The sequence below is a fragment of the Neomonachus schauinslandi genome, chromosome 10, assembly GCF_002201575.2.
Source record: "Neomonachus schauinslandi chromosome 10, ASM220157v2, whole genome shotgun sequence".
Classification (NCBI taxonomy): Eukaryota; Metazoa; Chordata; class Mammalia; order Carnivora; family Phocidae; genus Neomonachus; species Neomonachus schauinslandi.
In genome coordinates, this window is record NC_058412.1 from 86,462,388 (window position 1) to 86,483,772 (window position 21,385).

The 21,385-nt window shown below is 37.4% G+C and overlaps 1 protein-coding gene across 3 annotated transcripts in view; it reads left to right on the forward strand.

Moving 5' to 3' along the window:
• Positions 1 to 20,885, forward strand: part of LIMS1 (LIM zinc finger domain containing 1) — a 62,160-nt gene extending 41,275 nt beyond the window's left edge. For 2 of the 3 annotated variants that reach the window (XM_021680316.2, XM_021680312.2), the window contains exons 3-10: positions 9,607 to 9,673; positions 10,478 to 10,598; positions 11,040 to 11,189; positions 12,717 to 12,867; positions 13,376 to 13,468; positions 14,238 to 14,286; positions 15,647 to 15,722; positions 18,128 to 20,885. In XM_021680316.2, coding sequence (XP_021535991.1) covers positions 9,607 to 9,673; positions 10,478 to 10,598; positions 11,040 to 11,189; positions 12,717 to 12,867; positions 13,376 to 13,468; positions 14,238 to 14,286; positions 15,647 to 15,722; positions 18,128 to 18,242 — 822 coding nt within the window. In that variant the 3' untranslated portion in view covers positions 18,243 to 20,885. Of the gene's footprint in view, positions 1 to 9,606; positions 9,674 to 10,477; positions 10,599 to 11,039; positions 11,190 to 12,716; positions 12,868 to 13,375; positions 13,469 to 14,237; positions 14,287 to 15,646; positions 15,723 to 15,910; positions 16,059 to 18,127 lie in introns of those variants that run through there. The other variant, XM_044918977.1, reaches the window with a different exon arrangement.
• The last annotated feature ends 500 nt before the right edge of the window (positions 20,886 to 21,385 follow it).

Genomic DNA, 21,385 nt, shown 5'->3' on the forward strand with positions numbered 1-21,385 from the left:
CCCACCAGATCATGTGGTTCAGCTAGTGAACTTAAAGTTTGCCATTAGACTGGAATACATCAACCCTGAAGAATAAAAGGTTGGGCTCAATGATTCTTGGGCTCCGTAGCTTCTGTCATCAATGACTGCTTTCCCCAGCGTGTTTTTATTACAGAACCACATGAGTTGTGTTTTCAGGCCACTCCTATCTGTCTCATTTCAGTTATCTTCTCTAGTACACACAGCACTTTGTTTATACCTTTAATATGGAGAGCATTTCATGTGTTTATATGCTTATCTTCTTCCCCTCTAACTTTAAATACCTTGGTGTCAGGACTGTCCTCATTAATTGGTATATCTATCATTTGTTATACAGTATTTGATGACTCCTAGGTGCTTAATAAATACAATGATGTGTATATAGTACTTGGATAGTATAGATGGCAAGATAAAATGCTAATATACCCACTAGGAACCAGGGCAAACATTTTCTAACATAAACATTTGCAAAATCTTGGTATGCTTTACTCATTTACCTATTGTTCATCTCATGAACATTGTCCAAGGTTTATTGTCCAGAGTGGTGGATGAAAGAAATGTATTCTTAAGTAGAAGCAGAGGAGATTTCAGTTTTGGAAAGAACCCTGAGTAAATGCCTGAGCCATGGTATATTTTCAGTACCATATGTGGACCGCTGACTTGAGATGTTAGTTCAGGTCAGTGTGGTGTTGTTGAATAATCTTACTTTTGATTTAAAACCTACAGAAAAGTTGAAAGAATTGTACAATGAATATCATGTACCCTTATGCATCTCACACAAAAAACCACCACACCCATTTTCTGCCAAATTATTTGGAAGTAATTTGCAGACATATAACACTCAATGAAGTTACTTTTAATTTTTGTGGTTTTTGTAGGGGAGGTACAATGAAAAGGTCATAGTTAAGAGATGATTTTTGGGATACTGGCCTTGCCAAAATGTTCTGTTTTTGAGTGACATGTTGTATCTAGTTGGATTTTAATATAATCACTTCTGGTACTTGGAGCACTATTTCTTGAATTAAAAGCTCCCCTCCCCCCAGTTTGTTTAAATGATTCAAATGACTTTAAACTCTTATCTCCAAGAGCATTGGTTAAAAGGAAAAGAAAGAGCACAATTCTCTTTGCATATGGGCTGGACTTAATGATTCACTTCTAACAGGGATATAGAAATGAGTAAAGCAGTAACTTTGCAGTGGCAAAACCTGTCAGACACCATCTTAACCAAGTGAACAAGGTTAACTTGACCAGTAAGAAGTCATGTTGAGCTCACGTACTCCCCAATATGATGCAAGAAATAGAGCACATTATTACCTCTGTGGTATTATATATCTTCCCCCAAATCTATGACCTCAGTCTAATCATGAGACAAACCCATGATGATTACAAAACAGCTGACCGGTACCCTTCAAAATTGTCAATGTCATGTAACACAGGGCAGGACTGAGGAACTGTCACAGATTGGAGGTGACCAAAGAGCCTCGATTGGTCTGACTTCCATGAGATTTTCCAGGAGTGTTGTTTATTCATTCTTTTTTAGGAAGCATGTATCCATAATTAGGATGTTTTGGGACCTCAGCATTTTTCTCAGATTTGTGCAGTGGAAACAGAGGGTAGATTCACTTTATTGGTACATGGTCAAAAAGGAACCCAGTAGTTCAAGGCTTTAATGTCATTGTTCCACATTCAGTAGAATTACCTCTTCATCTGTGTTCAGATGGCCAGTTCTCAAGTTCAGATTGTGTGTTGGCAGAGAAGCCAGAGGATCTTTCAATCATGATTTTTAAGTTCTTAGAGAAACCCACAAGATAATTTAAGAATTCTAGGTTATATTCTCTATTGGTCTGCCTAAGAGAGGTGGTGGATACAGAAGAAGCAGCACAGATTTTAGGGTCTTACAGCCTTGGATTGAATCCCAGCTCTACTGGCTTTAGTTCAAGTTATTTAATATTTTTGAATTTCAGTTTTCTCTAACAAGGGGATGATCATACGTGTCTCATAGGGTTGTGAGTTTGAACCAAGGTAGCATGTACAGTACCTAGTAAATTAGCTCACTCCCTAGTACCACTTCCCAGGGGGTACTGCTCCGATAAGTAATGCTTGCACACACTACACCAGGGTTCCTCATCCTCAGCACTGTTGGCATTTTGAACTCGATAATTCTTTGTTTTGGGGGCACTCCTGTGCATTGTAGACTGTTTAGTAATATTTCTACCACTCTACCCACTAGATCCCCAGTTGTGACAACCAAAAGTATCTCCATACATTGCCAGATATCCCTTGGGGAGCTAAATCACCCCAGTTGAGGGATGCCTGGGTGGCTCAGTTAAGTTAAGCATCTGCCTTCGGCTCAGGTCATAATCCCAGGGCCCTGGAATCAAGTCCCATGTCAGGCTCCTTGCTCAGTGGGGAGCCTGCTTCTCCCTCTGCCTCTGCTCCCCCTGCTTGTGCACATGCTCTCTCTTTCAGACAGATAAAATCTTTAAAAATAAAAATAAAAATCACCCTCAACTGAGAACCACTACATGGAATGAGGGCATCCCTTTGAATAAGTTATGAGCTTCACTATGGTAATAGTAAGTCCGTTCTAAGTGAGCATGTTCCCCAGGTTGTTTAGACAATAGCCTCATAAAACAAAACCCTTTTTCTGTTTCTAAGAATTTGACTGCACTTAGAGTTAATTCTTGTACCATAAATTTAATTAGAAAGTATTTCCAGACAGATTTCACTTAAGAAAGACCCTTAAGAAAGCCTGTATTTTTTGGCTTAAATTGGCACAAGGAAAGATAAGTACACCATTCTTGGATAGTCATCATGATGAAAGTGTCCTCCTCATTTAGCAAAAGGCAAGATACACTACCTGTGTGGTGATTTGAACTGGTTCCGCAAACTGAAATTTATTTTTCTTTTTTCAAGTACCCTACTTCTGCATTTTAATTTTTTTTTTAAAGATTTTTTATTTATTTATTTGACAGAGAGAGACACAGCGAGAGAGGGAACACAGCAGGGGGAGTAGGAGAGGGAGAAGCAGGCTTCCTGTGGAGCAGGGAGCCCGATGTGGACTTGATCCCAGGACCCTGGGATCATAACCTGAGCTGAAGGCAGACGCTTAACGACTGAGCCACCCAGGCGCCCCTGCATTTTAATTTTAAACACCTTTTAAACATTAATGATTCTAAAAATGATTTATCTTTTAATTTTGTCTGTATCAGAATGTAGTGCTCAGGATATTAATAAAAACAAGGAACACACTAAAACAGTCATGGTGGTGTTGCTTTTTACCACAGCACCACCAAGCATTGAGGTGCTGTTTCTGGTTTCATGTGAGTCTTTTGAGGGTGAGGTCACCTAGTTCATGTTCTTCACAGTCCTTCACCTTGCCTGGAATGTAGTACTTTATGTGTGAATTAATGCCCTATACTTGCTAATTTTAGAAGACTTGAGTTACATTAATATTTTTATTTCCGAAATAACAACCTCTGTTATGAGCCAGGCACTGTACTAGGTGTTTTACAGACTGTTCTTGCTGTTCTTCTTCGTTCCTTTGATTCTCACACGAACCCTGTGAATTAGGTATTTTTATTCCTAACTTACATGTGGCCCTGATGAGGCTCAGAGGCCTTGCCCACAGTTAACTAGTGGAGATTTTATCTCATGCCTGCTCGCCTGCACAAAGATGCCCTGACTCTCACCAAAACTGAAGTGGTTTCCTAGGACTGATGTTTTATCAGTCTGAGAGATAATGCTGTCTTGTATATGGCCATCACTGCTTTTTCGTTCATTCAGGAAATAGTTATGGAAAACTTATAAATGCAATGTGTGGTGGAGTGTGTAGGCCACACTGTGCCCTAGTCTTGGGAGTGACTACAGTTTTCACAGTGATTTGGGTAGAACTTGAAGATGGCTTCCATGGTACTTTTCCTCACTTTCAGATCAGGAAAATTTAGAGAGGTTGGATAAATGTATGAGTATATGATTAGTGATCTTTGAATTTGGTATGGTAGCTTCGAAGGGAAATCTGTTTCCATCAGTGCTGGTGTTCATGAGTTACCAGTATCTCCAATCATCTTCCAATACATATGAAGAAATATTTGTAAAATGACCAAGTCATTGGTGGCATGAGAAGGCTGTTTAAATGTCATTTCAGGAAGTGGGGGGGATTAACGATTCAGACCAGAGGCCCTAACGTTACTGACTATATATAGCCGCTGTAATGGTTCCTAAATCTAACTTTGTGATATCTTGGAGTATCTCCAGTAAAAAGATTATCTTATATTTCCCCTAAGAAGATACTTTTGAAAGTAAAATGGAACCGACAGTTAAAGAGAGATGTAATTCCAGAAACATTACGAATCACGATGCACTGAACCAAGGACTATGAACGTGGTGTGAAGCCTTTTTCAGTTTGGCATAGTACAGGATAGGTTCTTTGTTAATACTTCAGATTTCTTTCTTTCTCTTTAGTTTGAATTTCCCAAATGTGTCCTTTTTTCCCTGTCACAGAATGCATAACAGGAAAGACCAATTTATGATGAGTGATTTAGTGGAAAGAGGGTTTACAAAGAGATTTCTTCACTCATTTCCTCTTATACAGAATCATGATTACTCAGGAAGGCTGAACTCTGAGAAGGGAGGTCTGTTTGGGAGGAAACTTTCCAACTAGGGGAGGTGCTTATCTGCTGACCCACTGACTTCAAAGCAGTTTACAACAAACCAGTACAAATCACCAAGTGAAGATCGTTAACGTTTGCACTTGCCTTGAAACGAGACTGTCGGCTAAGTTTCTAATTCTGAGCTTTCTTTAAAGCAGCAGAATTTCTCCCTACCTCCCCCCCCCCCCCCGCAAAGAGAATCTTCACAGAACTCAAAACTTAAAACAGTTCAAAGCAGAACTATTTTTGGTTGGAGTTCATCCTCCCCCATACTGAATAATCCCTGTTCCTTGCAGGTGGCAACAACCAGGGTTCTTGGACATTCTGTTTTAACACTGTCTGGAGCATTAATATTTCTTATAGGCTGATGGTATTTTAAACCAGTTTTGGGTTATAACATGCAGTTACCTAGAAAGGCAGTATTTCTGAAAGTTTGATTTTTCAAATTTATGATTTCTGATTTTTCTTCATTTTCATCCCAGAGTTTCACTTTGGATCAACTTCTGGCCTTTCTCCTAGCCTTGGAAATCAAGCCATAACTGTGTTTGAGCATTTCTACACACTGTGAAAAAGAGGTAGCTTGTTCTAGCAAAAGAAATTACCTCTTGCATTAGTCCTTATATGGAGTAAGCACACCCAGAGTATGCAAGGGGTTTGCAGTATGAATGATTTCAAGGGAATCCATTTCTGGATCCTTGTATTTTGGTTTCAGGGAACTAAATTTCTGAATTCCTCTTCCAAAAGTTGATTTGTCTGTTAATATATTTGTATTCATGGTAGCACTTACTTCTCCCACGTCACAAGAGAAAGGAATCTCAAATCTTTCTGTGATAATTGCTCCAGGACACCAATCAAAAGACATTAGCCAGGGGTCCTCAAACCCATAAGGCATTTTCTTGTTAAGAATGAAGCTTGGCTTTAGGAACTGTGTTGGATGTTCTATATTCAGATTTGTGGCAGATTTGGAAATGTGGGGAGTAATCATGACAACTTTCTTTTAAGACTTTGCCTTTTTCATCCCTAATTTCAGAAGGACTCATCCTTTTTCTTCAGTTTTGTTGAAATATGATCGACAGACAACATTGTATAAGTTTAAGGTGTACAACGTGATGATTTGATATATGTGTATATTGTGAAATGATAACCACAGTAAGGTTAGTCAACACATCCATCACCTCATGTAATTATCTTGAGAGTGTGTGTGTGTGTGTGTGTGTGTGTGTGTGTGTGTGTGTGTGTGTGGTGAGAACATTTAAGATCTGCTCTCTTAGCAGACTTCAAGTCTCCCATACAGTATTGTTAACTATAACTATACATTAGATCCCAAGAACTTACTCATTTTATAACTGGAAGTTTGTACCCCTTGACCTACATCTCCGCATTTCCCCCATCCCTCCAGGCCCCAGTAACTCCCAATCTACTCTCTGTTTCTGTGAGTTTGGTATTTTTAGATTCCACACATAAATGAGATCACGCAGTATCTGTCTTTCTCTGCTTGACTTATTTCTTTTAGCATAATGCCCTGCAGGTCTGTCCACGTTGTTGCAAATAGCAGGATTTCCTTCTTTTTTATAGCCGAATGGTATTCCACTGTATATTTATACCACAGAACTGATCCTTTTAAAGGGAGAGTCCTGTGAGAGCAAAACAAAGAGAGCAGTGATAAGAAATTGTGAACATGATGAGTATGTGTTAAGAGCCAGAAGTAACAGCCAAAACAGAAGAGGCTTGTGACTCTCACGAGACACCAAGAGGTTAAACAACTTGACCAAAGTCACACAGCCGGTCAGCGGTTCAGCCAGAATTTAGACTTCAGGCCTTTTGGATCCACAGTCAGTGTTCTTAACTGCTACGCTATGCTACCTGTTTGAATTATATCTTAAAAAACTTATTCGAGGGGCGCCTGGGTGGCTCGGTTGGTTAAGCATCTGACTCTTGGTTTCAGCTCAGGTCATGATCTCAGGGTTGTGGGTTTGAGCCCCATTTCATTTTGGGCTTCATGCTCAGCAGAGTGTCTGCTTGGGATTCTCTTCCTCCCCCCCTGCCCCTCCCCTGCACACACTCTCTCTTTCTAAATAAATAAATCTTAAAAAAAAAAAAAACTTATTCAAATTGCAACCGATCCTAATTTTTTCTACCTTCCGCTAGCAGATACAGTATATATGCCAACTGCTGGACTCATTTTGTTTTTGTTTTAAACAATATACATCTTTCTCTTTCATTAAATACAAACTAAAAGTTGAGTGTTTCTTTTCTTTTTTTAATTAAACTTTGTTTTAATGGGTCTCCAAATTCTGTGACAGATTTTTTGGTCAAGTTGTTTCCATTAAAAAGTACTGATTTTAAAAACTATAATAAAACTATCATGCATGCACGCACACACACACACACAAATAGTGCACAAAACATTCTCCTTTCCTTCTGAAGATGTGATGCATTTTTTTTATTATTATGTTCAGTTAGCTAGCATATAGTACATCATTAGTTTTTTTTTTTAAAGATTTTATTTATTTATTTGACAGAGACAGACCCAGCAAAGAGGGAACACAAGCAGGGGGAGTGGGAGAGGGAGAAGCAGGTTCCCGCTGAGCAGGGAGCCCGATGTGGGGCTTGATCCCAGGACCCTGGGATCATGACCTGAGCCAAAGGCAGACACTTAACGACTGAGCCACCCAGGCACCCCACATCATTAGTTTTTGATGTAGTATTCAACGATTCATTAGTGATGCACTGTTACCATTAATCAGTCTTTTACTCTTGAATGTAAGTGACCAGTTGACACACACAGTTCTGAGCCTGGTCTTTCACCACCGATTAAGACTGGGGTGGATGGTAAACAATTTATCATTTCCAACTAAATCAATGGAGCTGGTTCTGAGTCTTTATATTGAATTTTTTAAAATTATTGCTAAAAGCTAAACATCAGATTTCTATATATATACGTAATATACATTCAATAAGGGAACATATCTACTTCGTAAATAACTTCTGCTTGGGGCTACACACAGTGCATTATGATAGGACTGGGTTAATGTAGCATATCAATGTATCTGTAGCTTTTAAAAACAGATGCATTAAATGTATTAAAACTTATTCATTTGAATTTCAAAATGAAGTAAGCCTTTTTCTGGCATAAGATATATCTGCTTTGGCTGGTCTGCCAATTAAGGTGTAGTCGATAATGTTCAATAAATTGAGCAAATTGAGTTGACTACTGATATATCATTAAAAATGGATTCTGAGGGACGCCTGGGTGGCTCAGTCGTTTAAGCATCTGCCTTCGGCTCAGGTCATGATCCTGGGGTCCCTGGATCAGTCCTGAGTCAGGCTCCTTGCTTAGTGGGGAGCCTGCTTCTCCCTCTGCCTGCCACTCCCCCTGTTTGTGCTGTCTCTCTCTCTCTCTGACAAATAAAGTCTTTAAAAATAAATAAATAAAAATGGATTTTGATAGTCAAACAGTTATGTGATATATGTGACATATAACTTGCAAGGAGCTCAAAGATTCAAAGGGAGACATGATATAATTCTCATGACTTATGAGAAGAGGGTAAAAGCAGCCCCCAAAATAGAAATTAATGTTGAACCCTGACTCTTCCAATGGTAAGTCATATTCATCCATGGATACATGGAATAATTGTGAGAGGAAGAGGAGCCCTACTCATCTCATTAAGATAGACTTTTCAGGGCGCCTGGGTGGCTCAGTTGGTTAAGCGACTGCCTTCGGCTCAGGTCATGATCCTGGAGTCCCGGGATTGAGTCCCGCATCGGGCTCCCTGCTCAGCAGGGAGTCTGCTTCTCCCTCTGACCCTCCTCCCTCTCATGCTCTCTGTCTCTCATTCTCTCTCTCTCAAATAAATAAATAAAAAATCTTAAAAAAAAAAAAAAGAGTGCATCCTTGAATGCAGTGAAGGAGCATTTAAAAAAAAAAAAAGATAGACTTTTCAAGTAAACAAGTAGTGGAAAGTAAAATTTGACATTTTGACATATTCATGTTTTGACCATTTGTGTATTAATAATCATTGTAATGATAATCCAGAAGAAAAAGAATGTTTTAGAGCCTTATGGGTTCAGAAAGTAAAACAGATTTTAAAGTTTCATTATATACATTTTAATTGCTGAGAAGTATGGTACGGTGATCTGTTAAAGACTTTAATATAGAGTTTCAGAAAAAAATATCACACCAGGGTAAAACTCTGGGGGAAATGAAATGGAAATAGTTCAAGGAGAAAAGTGGAGGGTATAAATTTTTCCAACTGTTAAAGTAGAATATGTTTTTTTTTTTAATGGGTTTTGGCCTCAGTTTGAAATGTGTAAATCTAAAATATACTAGAATATCTACTCTTTGGAGATATTTAAGCTTGTGGTACAATATTTCAGATATCAACCTAAAGAAAAGTGGGACGGGATTTGTGTGTATATGCCTACTTCCTGGAGAGAGGGGTCTGCGCATTCATTAGACTCTTCAAGGTGAGTTAGCCAAAGAGTTAGCATTGCTGCAGGGAGGTCACTGTACTCCGGAGCCATAGTACCAGGTCTCGCCTCAGTTGTTTGGTGTGTCTTTAGGGAAGGTACAAAAGTACATCTGCGGGGCGCCTAGGTGGCTCAGTCGTTAAGCGTCTGCCTTCGGCTCAGGTCATGATCCCAGGGTCCTGGGATGGAGCCCCGCATCGGGCTCCCTGCTCCGCGGGAAGCCTGCTTCTCCCTCTCCCACTCCCCCTGCTTGTGTTCCCTCTCTCGCTGTGTCTCTCTCTGTCAAATAAATAAAATCTTTAAAAAAAAAAAAAGTACATCTGCTTTTAAAAATCTCAGTAGAATTATAAATTCTTAGGGCAGAGCTCTTCATCCAGAAACATCTTTCCTATATGTCTCCACAGAATAATTATATTCATCCTGTGATTGTTTCATCTATACAAATTGATGGTATTTTCTATTTCAGTTTGAAGGAAGGAAGTACTGTGAACATGACTTTCAGATGCTCTTTGCTCCTTGCTGTCATCAGTGTGGTAAGTTTTACTGCTGAATGGCAAAGTAAAAAGTGAGTCTCAAAATTATGTCAATGGTGAAAATGGTGTTTGGTGCTCATTATAAATAGCATCTTATTGGTCCTTTTCCTTATCATTAATATATAACAAGCTGGGAGAGTATCAAAACCCAGAGAGAAATGATTTTTAAGGACATCTACTGTAAAATTGGGGATTAAGACTTTTATCAGATGATCTTTTGGAATGTTCTTGTCCCCTGTTAATTCAGTCTTTACCTACTTACTTTGGGGGTTGCCAGGAGAGAGACAGGGAAGACATTGGAGGGGTGCTTCAGATGCTTCGGGATTGCTGTGTGTTACACAAGTGTTTAACTTGCTTGCATTTTAACCACCTCACTGGTTGCTAACACTTCTACGAGAAGGTCTCCAGAGATTGGAAAAACTGAGTAGAATGTTCTAAAGTTTAGTGAAAGAAGAAATTTTATATAGGTTTCAAGAAAATGTGCTGTGGATTTCAGTTTTCTGTGTCAGCAATGACCAGAAATAAACAAAAGGCATTCAAGAGAGCCCAGTATTTCATTGGGAAAAGGAAGACCACATTTAGAGATGTGATAAGACAACCTGAAAATATGACTACAGAATCAAAACCAAGGACTCCGATGAGACAGAGTTTCTTCCTAATGCAGTGCTTACTGTGGTCAACACATACATAGAGAGTCCCTAGTTGTGGAGAATGGTTTAAACAGTGTTTTCTTCGTGTCCTTTGTCTCACTACTTTCAGCAGTAGGAGCACACTGGATGTCCTGGGTGTGTTACTTTCCCACAGGTGAATTCATCATTGGCCGAGTGATCAAAGCCATGAATAACAGCTGGCATCCTGAGTGCTTCCGCTGTGACCTCTGCCAGGAAGTTCTGGCGGATATTGGGTTTGTCAAGAATGCTGGGAGGTAGGAGTTTTCCATCCTTGTCAGGTGTGGGTGGAGAAGTAACTGCTACAAGGTCATGCCTGTTTTCCCCTGGGACCGTGAGGCGGTTCTTTAGGGCACTGAGTTGAAGGTACAGGGACTCAAGCCTGCAGTGTATTGGCTCGTCTGGTGTCTGTCAGGAGAGGACCTTAGAATTTCTGGGTAGCAGCCTTGCTGCTGCACATGTCCCTGGGCCAGCAGAAGGGGGATAGGTACTTAAGATGGAGTCGGGTTACCTGGGTTGGAATAAATAAATTTTCAAGTAGTGGTTTGATTCTGCTCTGGTAAGCCAGGAGTGATTTTTTTAAAAAATGATTTCTTTAACTTCCTTTCAAAGATATGAGAAGCATAGTTCTTTCTAATTATTAGAAAGAACCTCAGATTTTCAATTGAAGTTTCTAAAAAAGTTTTGGCTCTATTTAGACATCTATGTCGTCCCTGTCATAATCGTGAAAAAGCCAGAGGCCTTGGAAAATACATCTGCCAGAAATGCCATGCCATCATTGATGAGCAGCCGCTGATATTCAAGAATGACCCTTACCATCCAGACCATTTCAACTGTGCCAACTGCGGGTATTGCCATCCCCTCCCTTTTGATTGCACAAATAGTGGAAATAAAATAAAGATCACATTTTTCTATATTTCTGTTACTCCAGCACACCAGATTGCTTTTCTCCAACTTGTAACCTAGAAAATTTAAAACCTGTAAGAAATCAAGAGAATAATAGAAAGAATACCCATTGTTGAGTTTCATCGCTTAACATTTTGCCACTTTTGCGTGTGCGCAGCATACTTTCGCCCCGTGTGTGTGTGTGTGTGTGTACACATGTACATACACACATACCTCTAATTATTCAGTCGATAGTAAGATATCCTCAATTGTCCCCAAAACTGATTTTGATAACTGTTTTTTGAATACAGGATCAAAAAAAAAAAAACTTTAAGAAGTCTTCTGTTTATACATACATAATTTTTACAGTTGTAATAATTAGGGTGTTATCTTAAAATATCTTGAATTACATTTATTTAATTTTGCTTTATTTACTTCTAAAGGGATTTTTTTTCTTCAGAAACTCATGATAAATTATTAGACTGTGGTTTTCTAAATTTGCTATATAAAAATTTAATGGAAAAAGTTACTTTAATCAGTATGAACGTACATGCTAAATTATTGTGGGGTGAAGAGAGATAAGATAAGCTAAAGATCAAGAAAACAGCTGTGTTCTGTAAGTACAGCCACCTCGTCTTTTTTGTGATTATCAGTTTGTATCTTATCTCATTTTCTTGCCTGTTTAAGAATTACTTAAAACAGATGAAATGTTAAACAAGTCCATTTCGCTGATTGGGGCCATCTCTGGCTAAATGTTTATTGATGCAGGAGACTGAAAATAATACTGAACTTAAGCATTTGGGGGAGGAAAGTTCTGGGCATTTCATTTGTTTATTTTCTATTAACCTATAACTCTTAATAACTTGTGACAATTTAATTGTTAGTAAATGGAACTAGTCTCTAACTTTAGACCTCAGTTATATATTTTAGATAATATAGATAATATTATTACCAAGTCCGTCCTGGGCATTGTGATGATTCTCTTCTAGCTTTTTAAGGAAGACAAAGGGATTGTAATGTGATAATAGACAAAGAAGTGATAAATATGGGGGCGCCTGGGTGGCTCAGTTGGTTGGGTGTCTGCCTTCAGCTCGGGTCGTGATCCTGGAGTCCCGGGATTGGGCCCTGCATCAGGCTTCCTGCTCGGCCGGGAGTCTACTTCTCCCTCTGCCCCTTACCCTGCTCATGCTGTCTCTCTCTTTCTCTCAAATAAATAAAAATCTTAAAAAAAAAAAAAAAAAGAAGTGATAAATATGATCAATGTGATCTGACTTATTTGTACATTTTATCATTATTGTATGATACTGATGTTTTGATAGGAATCTGAAACCCATTCAAGCCTATTAATTTAGGTTACTGTGAGCAACACTAAGAGGGGAAAAAAGAAGGTTACAGGGAGTGTTACAGTGAGGTCTTCAGTTAGCCACATTGGTTACCTGTTTTTCCTCTCTCAGTAGTAATATTCAGTGGGGTATCTCTCTCATGGACAGGAAGGAGCTGACAGCTGATGCCCGGGAGCTGAAAGGAGAGCTGTATTGCCTGCCGTGCCACGATAAGATGGGGGTCCCCATCTGCGGCGCTTGCCGACGGCCCATTGAAGGGCGTGTGGTGAATGCCATGGGCAAACAGTGGCATGTGGAGGTGAGTCACCTCCTCTACCCCTGGTAGAGGGGTAACCAGTACTTTTCAATCAGATGTGCTGGCAAGAGTAGGAGATTCTAAAGATTAAGTATGGAAATTTTCAAGACAAATGAAAATTTGTAGAAAATTAAGAATATAGAATATACCCTGCTTTTGTGATCTCTCTGTAATGACACAGGATATACTCTTTTGTTCTTAAATCCTTCTTGAAGCTGAAAGTGTCATGGTCCATATCCAGCAGTAGCCCCTCCCTTATCAATGCTACTAACATGTTGACCGCTTTTCTCATTCTGCGTTGTTTAAATAGGCTGTGTCTTAGAGTAACCTGTCAAAAGCTCAAGACACCTGAATTAAGACTCAAAGTGTCACAGGGTTAGCCCTGGCCAAATGGAATAACTACCTCAAACTTCCATGTATCTTCTCTGAGGATAGTTTAACTTTGGAGTTTTACTTCATTAAATAAATAAAATACGGCAATTCAAAAATGACCTCTAGCAATTTTTTTCAGCATTTTGTTTGTGCCAAATGTGAAAAGCCATTTCTTGGACATCGCCATTATGAAAGGAAGGGCCTGGCATATTGTGAAACCCACTATAACCAGGTATTGATTGTACTCCTTGGATACTACATATACTTAGATGAATTTGAGCTTAATATTTTAGCTACAAGGAAATCTCTTGGAAAATGTACATTGGACTATAGAGATTTCTTTTTAACTTCTTATTTGGGAAATAATTTCAGACTCACCGAAAGGTTGTAAAATAAAAATATGAAGAATACCTATGTATCTTTTCATCATTTTCATGTGTTTCTCTGTATAAAAACATACACTTAATAAATGCACATATCTTTATATACAAATGTATGTATTCATATATAGGCACTTATTTTTTCTGAAGCATTTGATGATAAGTTAATTCATCATGGTCCTTTACCCCTAAATACTTGAACTCATATTTCCCAATAATATGGAGTGCTCTTACATAATCGTAATCAGTATTGATATAATACGTTAGTGTATTTATTCCAATTTTGTCACTTGTACCAGTAATGTCCTTGTATCATTTTTTTCCACTCCAGTACTGGACCCTAGCTAGGGTTCTCATTTTCCTTTAGCTTCCTTAGATCTGGAACATTTCCAAAGCCTTTTTGTTTCTGATAGTGTTGAAGAGTAAATTATTTTCATTGTAAAAAGTAAAAAGTAGTCCGTGAACTTTACTGATTTTCTCTAGTAATGAATGGTAAATTCTGGATCTAGGTAGCCAGCTATTTAAGTGGTAGAAAGAACTGAAATTATATTAAATATCTGGTGTTCTAAAACTTCGTTCTAACACATCTTGAATTTTTACCGCTTTTTTTTTCACTTTCAGCTATTTGGTGATGTTTGCTTCCATTGCAACCGTGTTATAGAAGGTGATGGTAAGTATCTATAGGGATTTTACATGGCATCGTTTTGACACAAAAACACTTGGGTAATGTGAAAATTGAAAGAAGGTCAATGATAGCTATTGTTTGGAATATGATCATTATCAGTTTCCTTTTTTTTCCTTTGGCATATTTCTCAAGTAATCCGTAGCAGAAATGATAATATCCTAAGAGATGAATTTGTTACTCTTTTATGATAATACTTTAGGGCATTGCCACAGGGTTGTTACGGTAGATATTGTGGGAATATTCATGGCCAACCTTGAGATCTGTTTCTATTTCCATCCCCTGGAATTATATAACTTGGAAGCTGTAGAGCAGTGTTTATTAGGAACAGCTTAATCTGCCATGGTAGTCAGCGAGAGTCACTTTAACCCTGCAGATGCTAAAACCTGGCAGTTTTCTGTAGACATTTCTAGGCTTACCAGCCTTGTATTGTGGTAATTAAGCAGGGCTGATTAACTGGGACAGAAAGGAAGCAGCTGTGTTTGCTAATCGTCGCTAGCACAATTCTGCTAGAAACTTCCTGGCAAAATTTAAACATTCCTGTTTTCAGCATGCTTCATGATTCTCGTCAGAGAACCCAACTCGGGAAATACTTCGCAAAACCCTGCCCATGATGCAGTTTGCAAAAGGAGTAGTTCAGGAGAGCAGTCTTCAGCGCCATAGGAAATAAAACTTAACTCCTTCCTACGTGGACCCTACGTGAGATAGTTGTCAGGTGAGAGAAGCTGTCAAAGGAAGCTCAGTTCATCAGCTTTGGAAAAAAGACTACAGGCAAATAATGTAATGTCTGGATTTTTTAAAATTACTTATCTAGTCCATATATCTTTGTTGGGCCAGAGGCAGTAGGTACGGAAAGGTGGCAGCAGTGTGCTTGTAGGCAGGCCCTGTGCCAGAAAAGCTCATCTGAGTGACGTAGTGCATGTTAAATATACACCCCATCATCCACGGGAGTGAGAGCACGAGCTTGGGTGGGAAGACATGCTACATACCATTTATATGCTTCACAGGATACTCAAAGGAAAGAAGAAAAATTTTAACTATAAATAAAGGTTGAAAAAGCCAGTGGTAATCTTCCCTAAGGTGAAACCAATCTACAGTCGTGGAGGACATAAGTGCTCAGTTTTTTAGTAATGTGAAAAAATAGCCTTAAATTAATTAATTAGATTGATTCTGTAAACGTTAATGGCACTGAGATTTTTAGTCATGTGATTCGTTTGCAAGAAAACCTCTTGAGAACCTCTTCCAAGTGTCGTGGAAGCCACCTTTTAGCTCTGTTTGAGTCGAAAGTGTCAGCTTCACCACTTTCCATACCAGTGTGTGTGACCCGATGTCTTTTCTCTTTCTCTAGTGGTCTCTGCTCTTAATAAGGCCTGGTGTGTGAACTGTTTTGCCTGTTCCACCTGCAACACTAAACTAACACTCAAGTAAGTCTACAGTTTAGTCCGGTGTGAATCCTAAGACTGAAAACGTTGGGGTAACATTTTATAAAATATGGAGTTTTAAAAAAGAGAATTGATTCCTTATTCTTTCTGTCTAGGCCTTCCAAAAGTAAAGGTTCTTCCTTTAATTGTTTTATGTTCTTTCTTCTATTCCTTCTTTGTCCTGCTCAAAGGGATAAGTTTGTTGAAATTGATCTAAAACCAGTCTGCAAACACTGTTATGAAAAAATGCCAGAAGAATTTAAGAGGCGACTTGCCAAACGGGAGAGAGAAGCAAAGGATAAGGACAAGCAGAAAAAGAAAAAGCCAGTCTGTTTGTAAACTTTTCTGTCCCTTCTGTCATCATTTTCACTGCTTTCTTCTTTGGTTAGTCCTTTAGAGTATGCTTTGTTCTGTTTGGGTCTTTTGCTTTTTTATTTCTTTTGGCATGTATTTGTAGCTGTCAGAGCTTGAAATCCACGTACTTGTCCCGTGTAGAGCTGGTTCTTTTGCCTACTTACTAAAATTATTAAAGCTACATTAATAAAATCCCCACCTAATACCAGTTTGTACTTCACTTATTTCCCTTAATCTGTCGACTCCCTCATCTCTTTGTTTATATCACAATATGGTATATAGATTTCTTTTTTTAAAATGGATTCAAAGGGAAGATTTCCAATCTCTATTTAATGGATATTGGGGAAATTAAGGTATTTTTCTCTGCTAATTACAGCTTCTAAAATCCTGGTTTTTGGTTTCTTTGCCTAAAATGATTTATTTGATAAATTCGAAGTGTCACATGTTCTAAGCTCTGTATTAAATCCTTTCAGCCTATTTTGTATCTAAGCAAAGACCATCTACTGGACACAATAAGAGATCTGTCTTTGGTGTCTGTATGCACTTTCATAGAGTGCTCATTGCTGCTGTTTATGAATTCATTTTCTTGATGTTTTCAAACCGTACTTTATTCCTAATTTTTATGGGAAATATTTTAATCTTTGAAATTCTGTTGAATTACTAGCATGATTGTCCCATTGTTCCTTCATGGTTACCATTGTGTTCTGAGCTCCGAAAGTTTTTTATTGTTCCAGTTTTCATGTTTCCTTCCGTAAAAAGGAATTAAAATTCAAATATAAAATTAAAACCGTTGAAGTTTGCTTAACAGTATCTCTGAAAGCAGTGATAATTTATTTCCTTCATCCAAAAAATGGCAGTTTTAATAGCTTTCATGCTAGAAGTCTTTGGGAGAAAATTGTAACTCAGGAGTACTATTAAAATCAAACTGTCAGTGGAAAAATAACATCATTTGATTTTCTGTCAGCATTAAGATCTCTGTGAAAAACAGCCGGGGAATAAATTCCATGTAATGCTTGAAAATAAGAGTTTTCATTTTATTAAATATGTGATTAGGAATTACCTTTGTTATTAACTTTGTTCTTTAAAATTGTATCACCTGATTTAATCGTTTGCCATAGATAACAATGTACTACTAGACTTGTTCCAGAAATGCCACCTAAAAACAAGTTAGGAAAATGTACAAGTTATAAAGTTGTGTATTTCCTCAGTTCACTGTTTAGGACCCTAGATTCCAACAGTAATAAGCAATCGTAATTACCAATTGGAAATGCATAACAGATAGTTAGGAAGCTGTCTAAAAACCTGGCCTCTCCAGAACTGTTTTACAAATAAATTGATAATGTGTATTGCTCTAACTTTAAAAAGAAAGAATTGAGTTCTCCATACAGCTGACCATTCACAAAATGGAACCACAGGCAATCTGTTTCATTTCTGTTTCTTAAGGGTGATTAAAAACTTTCTTATATCTCCCCTACCAACCTTTCTGTCAGACAACTAACCAAAATAACCCATTACAATTTAAGATTTCTTTGAAAATGATTTTTTTTGTTGTTGGAGGTAGGAAGCAAACCATTTTATGTAAGGAAAGAGATGAAACCTCATAGATACCTAATTTAAAATATTAATGAAGATTAATTTGCTTTCAACAAAGACAAGGTCATTCAAATTATAGAAATACAACTCTGGGCTTTAAATAACTGTTCTTTAAAGTGTTCTCATGGTACTTCAATGTGTGATTGACTTTACTTACCTAAATTATACTGACATTAGATTTTCTGTGTACATAGCACAGACTAAAATGTAATGTACATTCTGTATAACACAGGTAGATATTTAAGATCAATTTATAAGGACAATTTTTTTCAAGTGATATGGTAATTTTTTACATCTACCACAATGACAAAAGTTGAGATTAGAATTATAGTTTTTTGCTATGAATATCAATGTTATCATATAGTGTCTTCATTTACTTCAGTAAAATTACCTCACATTATTTATATATCTGTGTCAAATACATTTCTACTAATTTCTTTTATTATTGTTACTCTCTTTAGGAATAAATTTGTGGAGTTTGACATGAAGCCAGTCTGTAAGAAGTGCTATGAGAAATTTCCGTTGGAGCTGAAGAAAAGACTTAAGAAACTAGCTGAGACCTTAGGAAGGAAGTAACTTCCTTTATTTGTTTTTTCTCTTCTACGCAAAGAAAAGAGATTACCAATGTTACTTGACTTGATCCACCCTATTTAAAGCTGTATCTCAAAATAGTTGAGTGAAGAGGGCCTCATATATGAATGGTTTTCTTCATCTCCTTCTTCTCATTAAAAAAGAAAAAAAGCCTGTGTAATTATATTTAAAACACAGAAGAAGTCAAGATTTGCTTTTGTTAATAACCCTTATCAATTCATTGAAATGTAGATTGTACTTAACAGCAAAAAACACATGGTTTAGATGTTAGATTTTAACTAAGGTCCAAAAAAATTAATTTAACTTCTAAAAATGAAAGTAGGGAGTCAGCTTTCACATGGCTCAGATAAAAAATAGAAACATTATTTTACTTTGTATTTGAAAAAAAAATAATTCCAACTGTTGTTGGAGAGAAGGAAAAAAAATAACCAGCCAAGAAAAACAAATCTTATAGAATCTGAGTATGTTTATCAGACTAGTAGCTAGTAGCCATAAAATGAATATACACATTACTAAGACAAAAAAGTGCATTCAGAACTACTTGATTTCATTTTTTGTTAAATGCAATAATTATGCTTAGTTTATATTTTGTTCTCCTTGTGAACTTCTTCCTTACTACAATTACTTAACACAGTAGTTATAGCTAGCTAATAGTATGCCTTTTTAAATTTTGTGCAAAAAAATTTATACTAGGCATTTGAAAATTCAGTATACTTTACAATATTGGAAAAAATGAAGTATTTTTTAACGTATTTACAGCAATTATGCTTCTAAGCTTAAGGTCAAAGATGTAGTCTTAGAATAGGACACGAAATTAAATTTTATGTAGCTTGATGTATCACTTAAAACAAGTGAATGTATATGTATTGGTCCTACTGCCTTTATAACCATGCTAATGTCTATGCTTTACACATAATCAAACTTGCCTTGCCTTAGAAAAACATAGGTTATTCAGGAATTCTAGCTGTTTCATGCAATACCAAAAATAAGTGCATTGATTGAGATTTGTAAACCCAAATTCCTCTGCCACAGCTATGGTGATACTTGATTTTTTATTTTTCTCTCCTTTTTTTGGGAGAAAAAATTGAATTTAATTAATTGAAATTAATTTTTGTCATCTTGTTAGAAGAATGATATTGATAGGTGTTTCAAGTTTTTCATTTCAAATGTTGTAATTGGATTTTATTTACTATAAGGAGGAGGTAAAAATGACACTTTTAAATTGGGAGGAGGGTGTTTAAATGTCAACTTTAGGTCAAAAGTAGTGTATACTTTATAAAAAGTGTTTTTAGAAAGTTTATCCTGAAGTTTCTGGACCATTCTTTCTCGATAAACCTGTATGCAAAGCAAATTTTGTGAACATTTTTTCAATGTTGCTGCTGCTGTGTTATCATTTAAAAGAAAGTTCCCAAGATGGACTTTTAAGGAGGAAATTACTGGTTTTTAAAAAAATTGCTGAAATATTGTTTTGCCATTAAAAAAAAAAAAACACCTCAGGATGCTACCACTCTGCCATTAAAATATTTGTATGCATGTATTTTTTTTTAAATTTGTGCATGCACTTTACAGAGTAACTTCTATTCAGATAACTTATAACCAATTACTTTTTAGTGTTCTTTTAGAGTTCAAAGAATTATCAGTGGTTGAAAATAATCAATATATAGTTTAAGACTATATGTACTCAGACGTTTCAAACAGTCTTTGCATTTGACAGTAAGAATCAAAATCCCTTCAGAATGCCTTTGTCAGCTAATACATGACCAGCAAGGAAAACTTTGGAAGTATTTATTAAATATTATACTATGGATGTAGGCCAAAGAGTACAGGTTTTGCAGTTTGGGATCTTGATGCTAAATTGTCAAATCCCCCTACACCAGAAATAAGGGACAGAAAGCAATTATTTACCCATATTCTTAATCACTTTGAAGATGCATGAACTGAGCTCAGCTGCTTTGTTTACATATCTTACATAGCCCGGCCTCTCCTGCAGCCAGATGCGCACTGCTGTCTTTGCTCACTCCTCTTTTAAAATAGGAATTAGTATTTCCTGGAAGTTCGATTTGGTAACCCTCTACAACTTTAGGATATTTTGTCTAGATACAGTACTTCTTCCCTGCTAGGGGCTTCACTGGAGTCCTTACCTGTGGGAAAGGAGGAGGAAGTCGAAAAGTTGCAAGTGGAATAGAAGACAGGCTTGGTCGAATTCATGATATTTTTCATGGGGTTTTCCCTGGCTGTGGAAAAACTCAGGCTAGTAAGCATTTCTCTCTTTAAAGTCCTACAAGGCAATTTGAAATAATTCATTGTTCTCACCCAATTTCTAAGTGCTCTTTTTCTTACCAAGCCTACTATAATCGGGGGAAATGCCTGGGTACAAGTAAAATATTCTTTGGATCATGTTCAAAGCCTTATTGTATCTAAAATGATAGGCCATTTTGCCTCACTTACTTGCCAAAATAGCCATTTCTAAGTTAAGAAAATTTTGAGGTAGGCTTACAGCATTCTTGTTGTATTTCATTTTAGATTGTAAGCTCGATGGCAGGGACGCTATGCTGTTAATTGTGTTTTTACATAGCAACCATTGCAGTATACTCTTGGTGTTTAATAAATGTTCATAATTATTAAGAATAATCCTATTGTGCATTGTTTCATTTGAATGACTTTGAGACATGGAACTATGAGAAGATGGGACTAATGCTTAAGAAAACTGTTTTGGTGGGGTGCCTGGCTAGCTCAGTCAGTGGAGTGTGCAACTCTTGACCTCAGGGTTGTGAGTTTGAGCCCCATGTTGGGTGTAGAGATTACTTTAAAAAATCTTTTTTTTAAATATTTTTTTATTTATTCATTTGAGAGAGAGAGAGACAGAGCACAAGCAGGGAGAGAGGTAGAGAGAGGGAGAAGCAGACTCCCTGCTGAGTTGGGAGCCCAATGCGGGGCTCGATCCCAGGACCTGGAGATCATGACCTGAGCTGAAGGCAAACACTCAACCATCTGAGCCACCCAGGCGCCCCCCAAAATAAAATCTTTATGGGGCACCTGGGTTGCTCAGTCAGTTAAACATCTGACTCTTGGTTTTGGCTCAGGTCATGATCTCATGGCTCGTGGGATCGAGCCTGGCGTCAGACTCT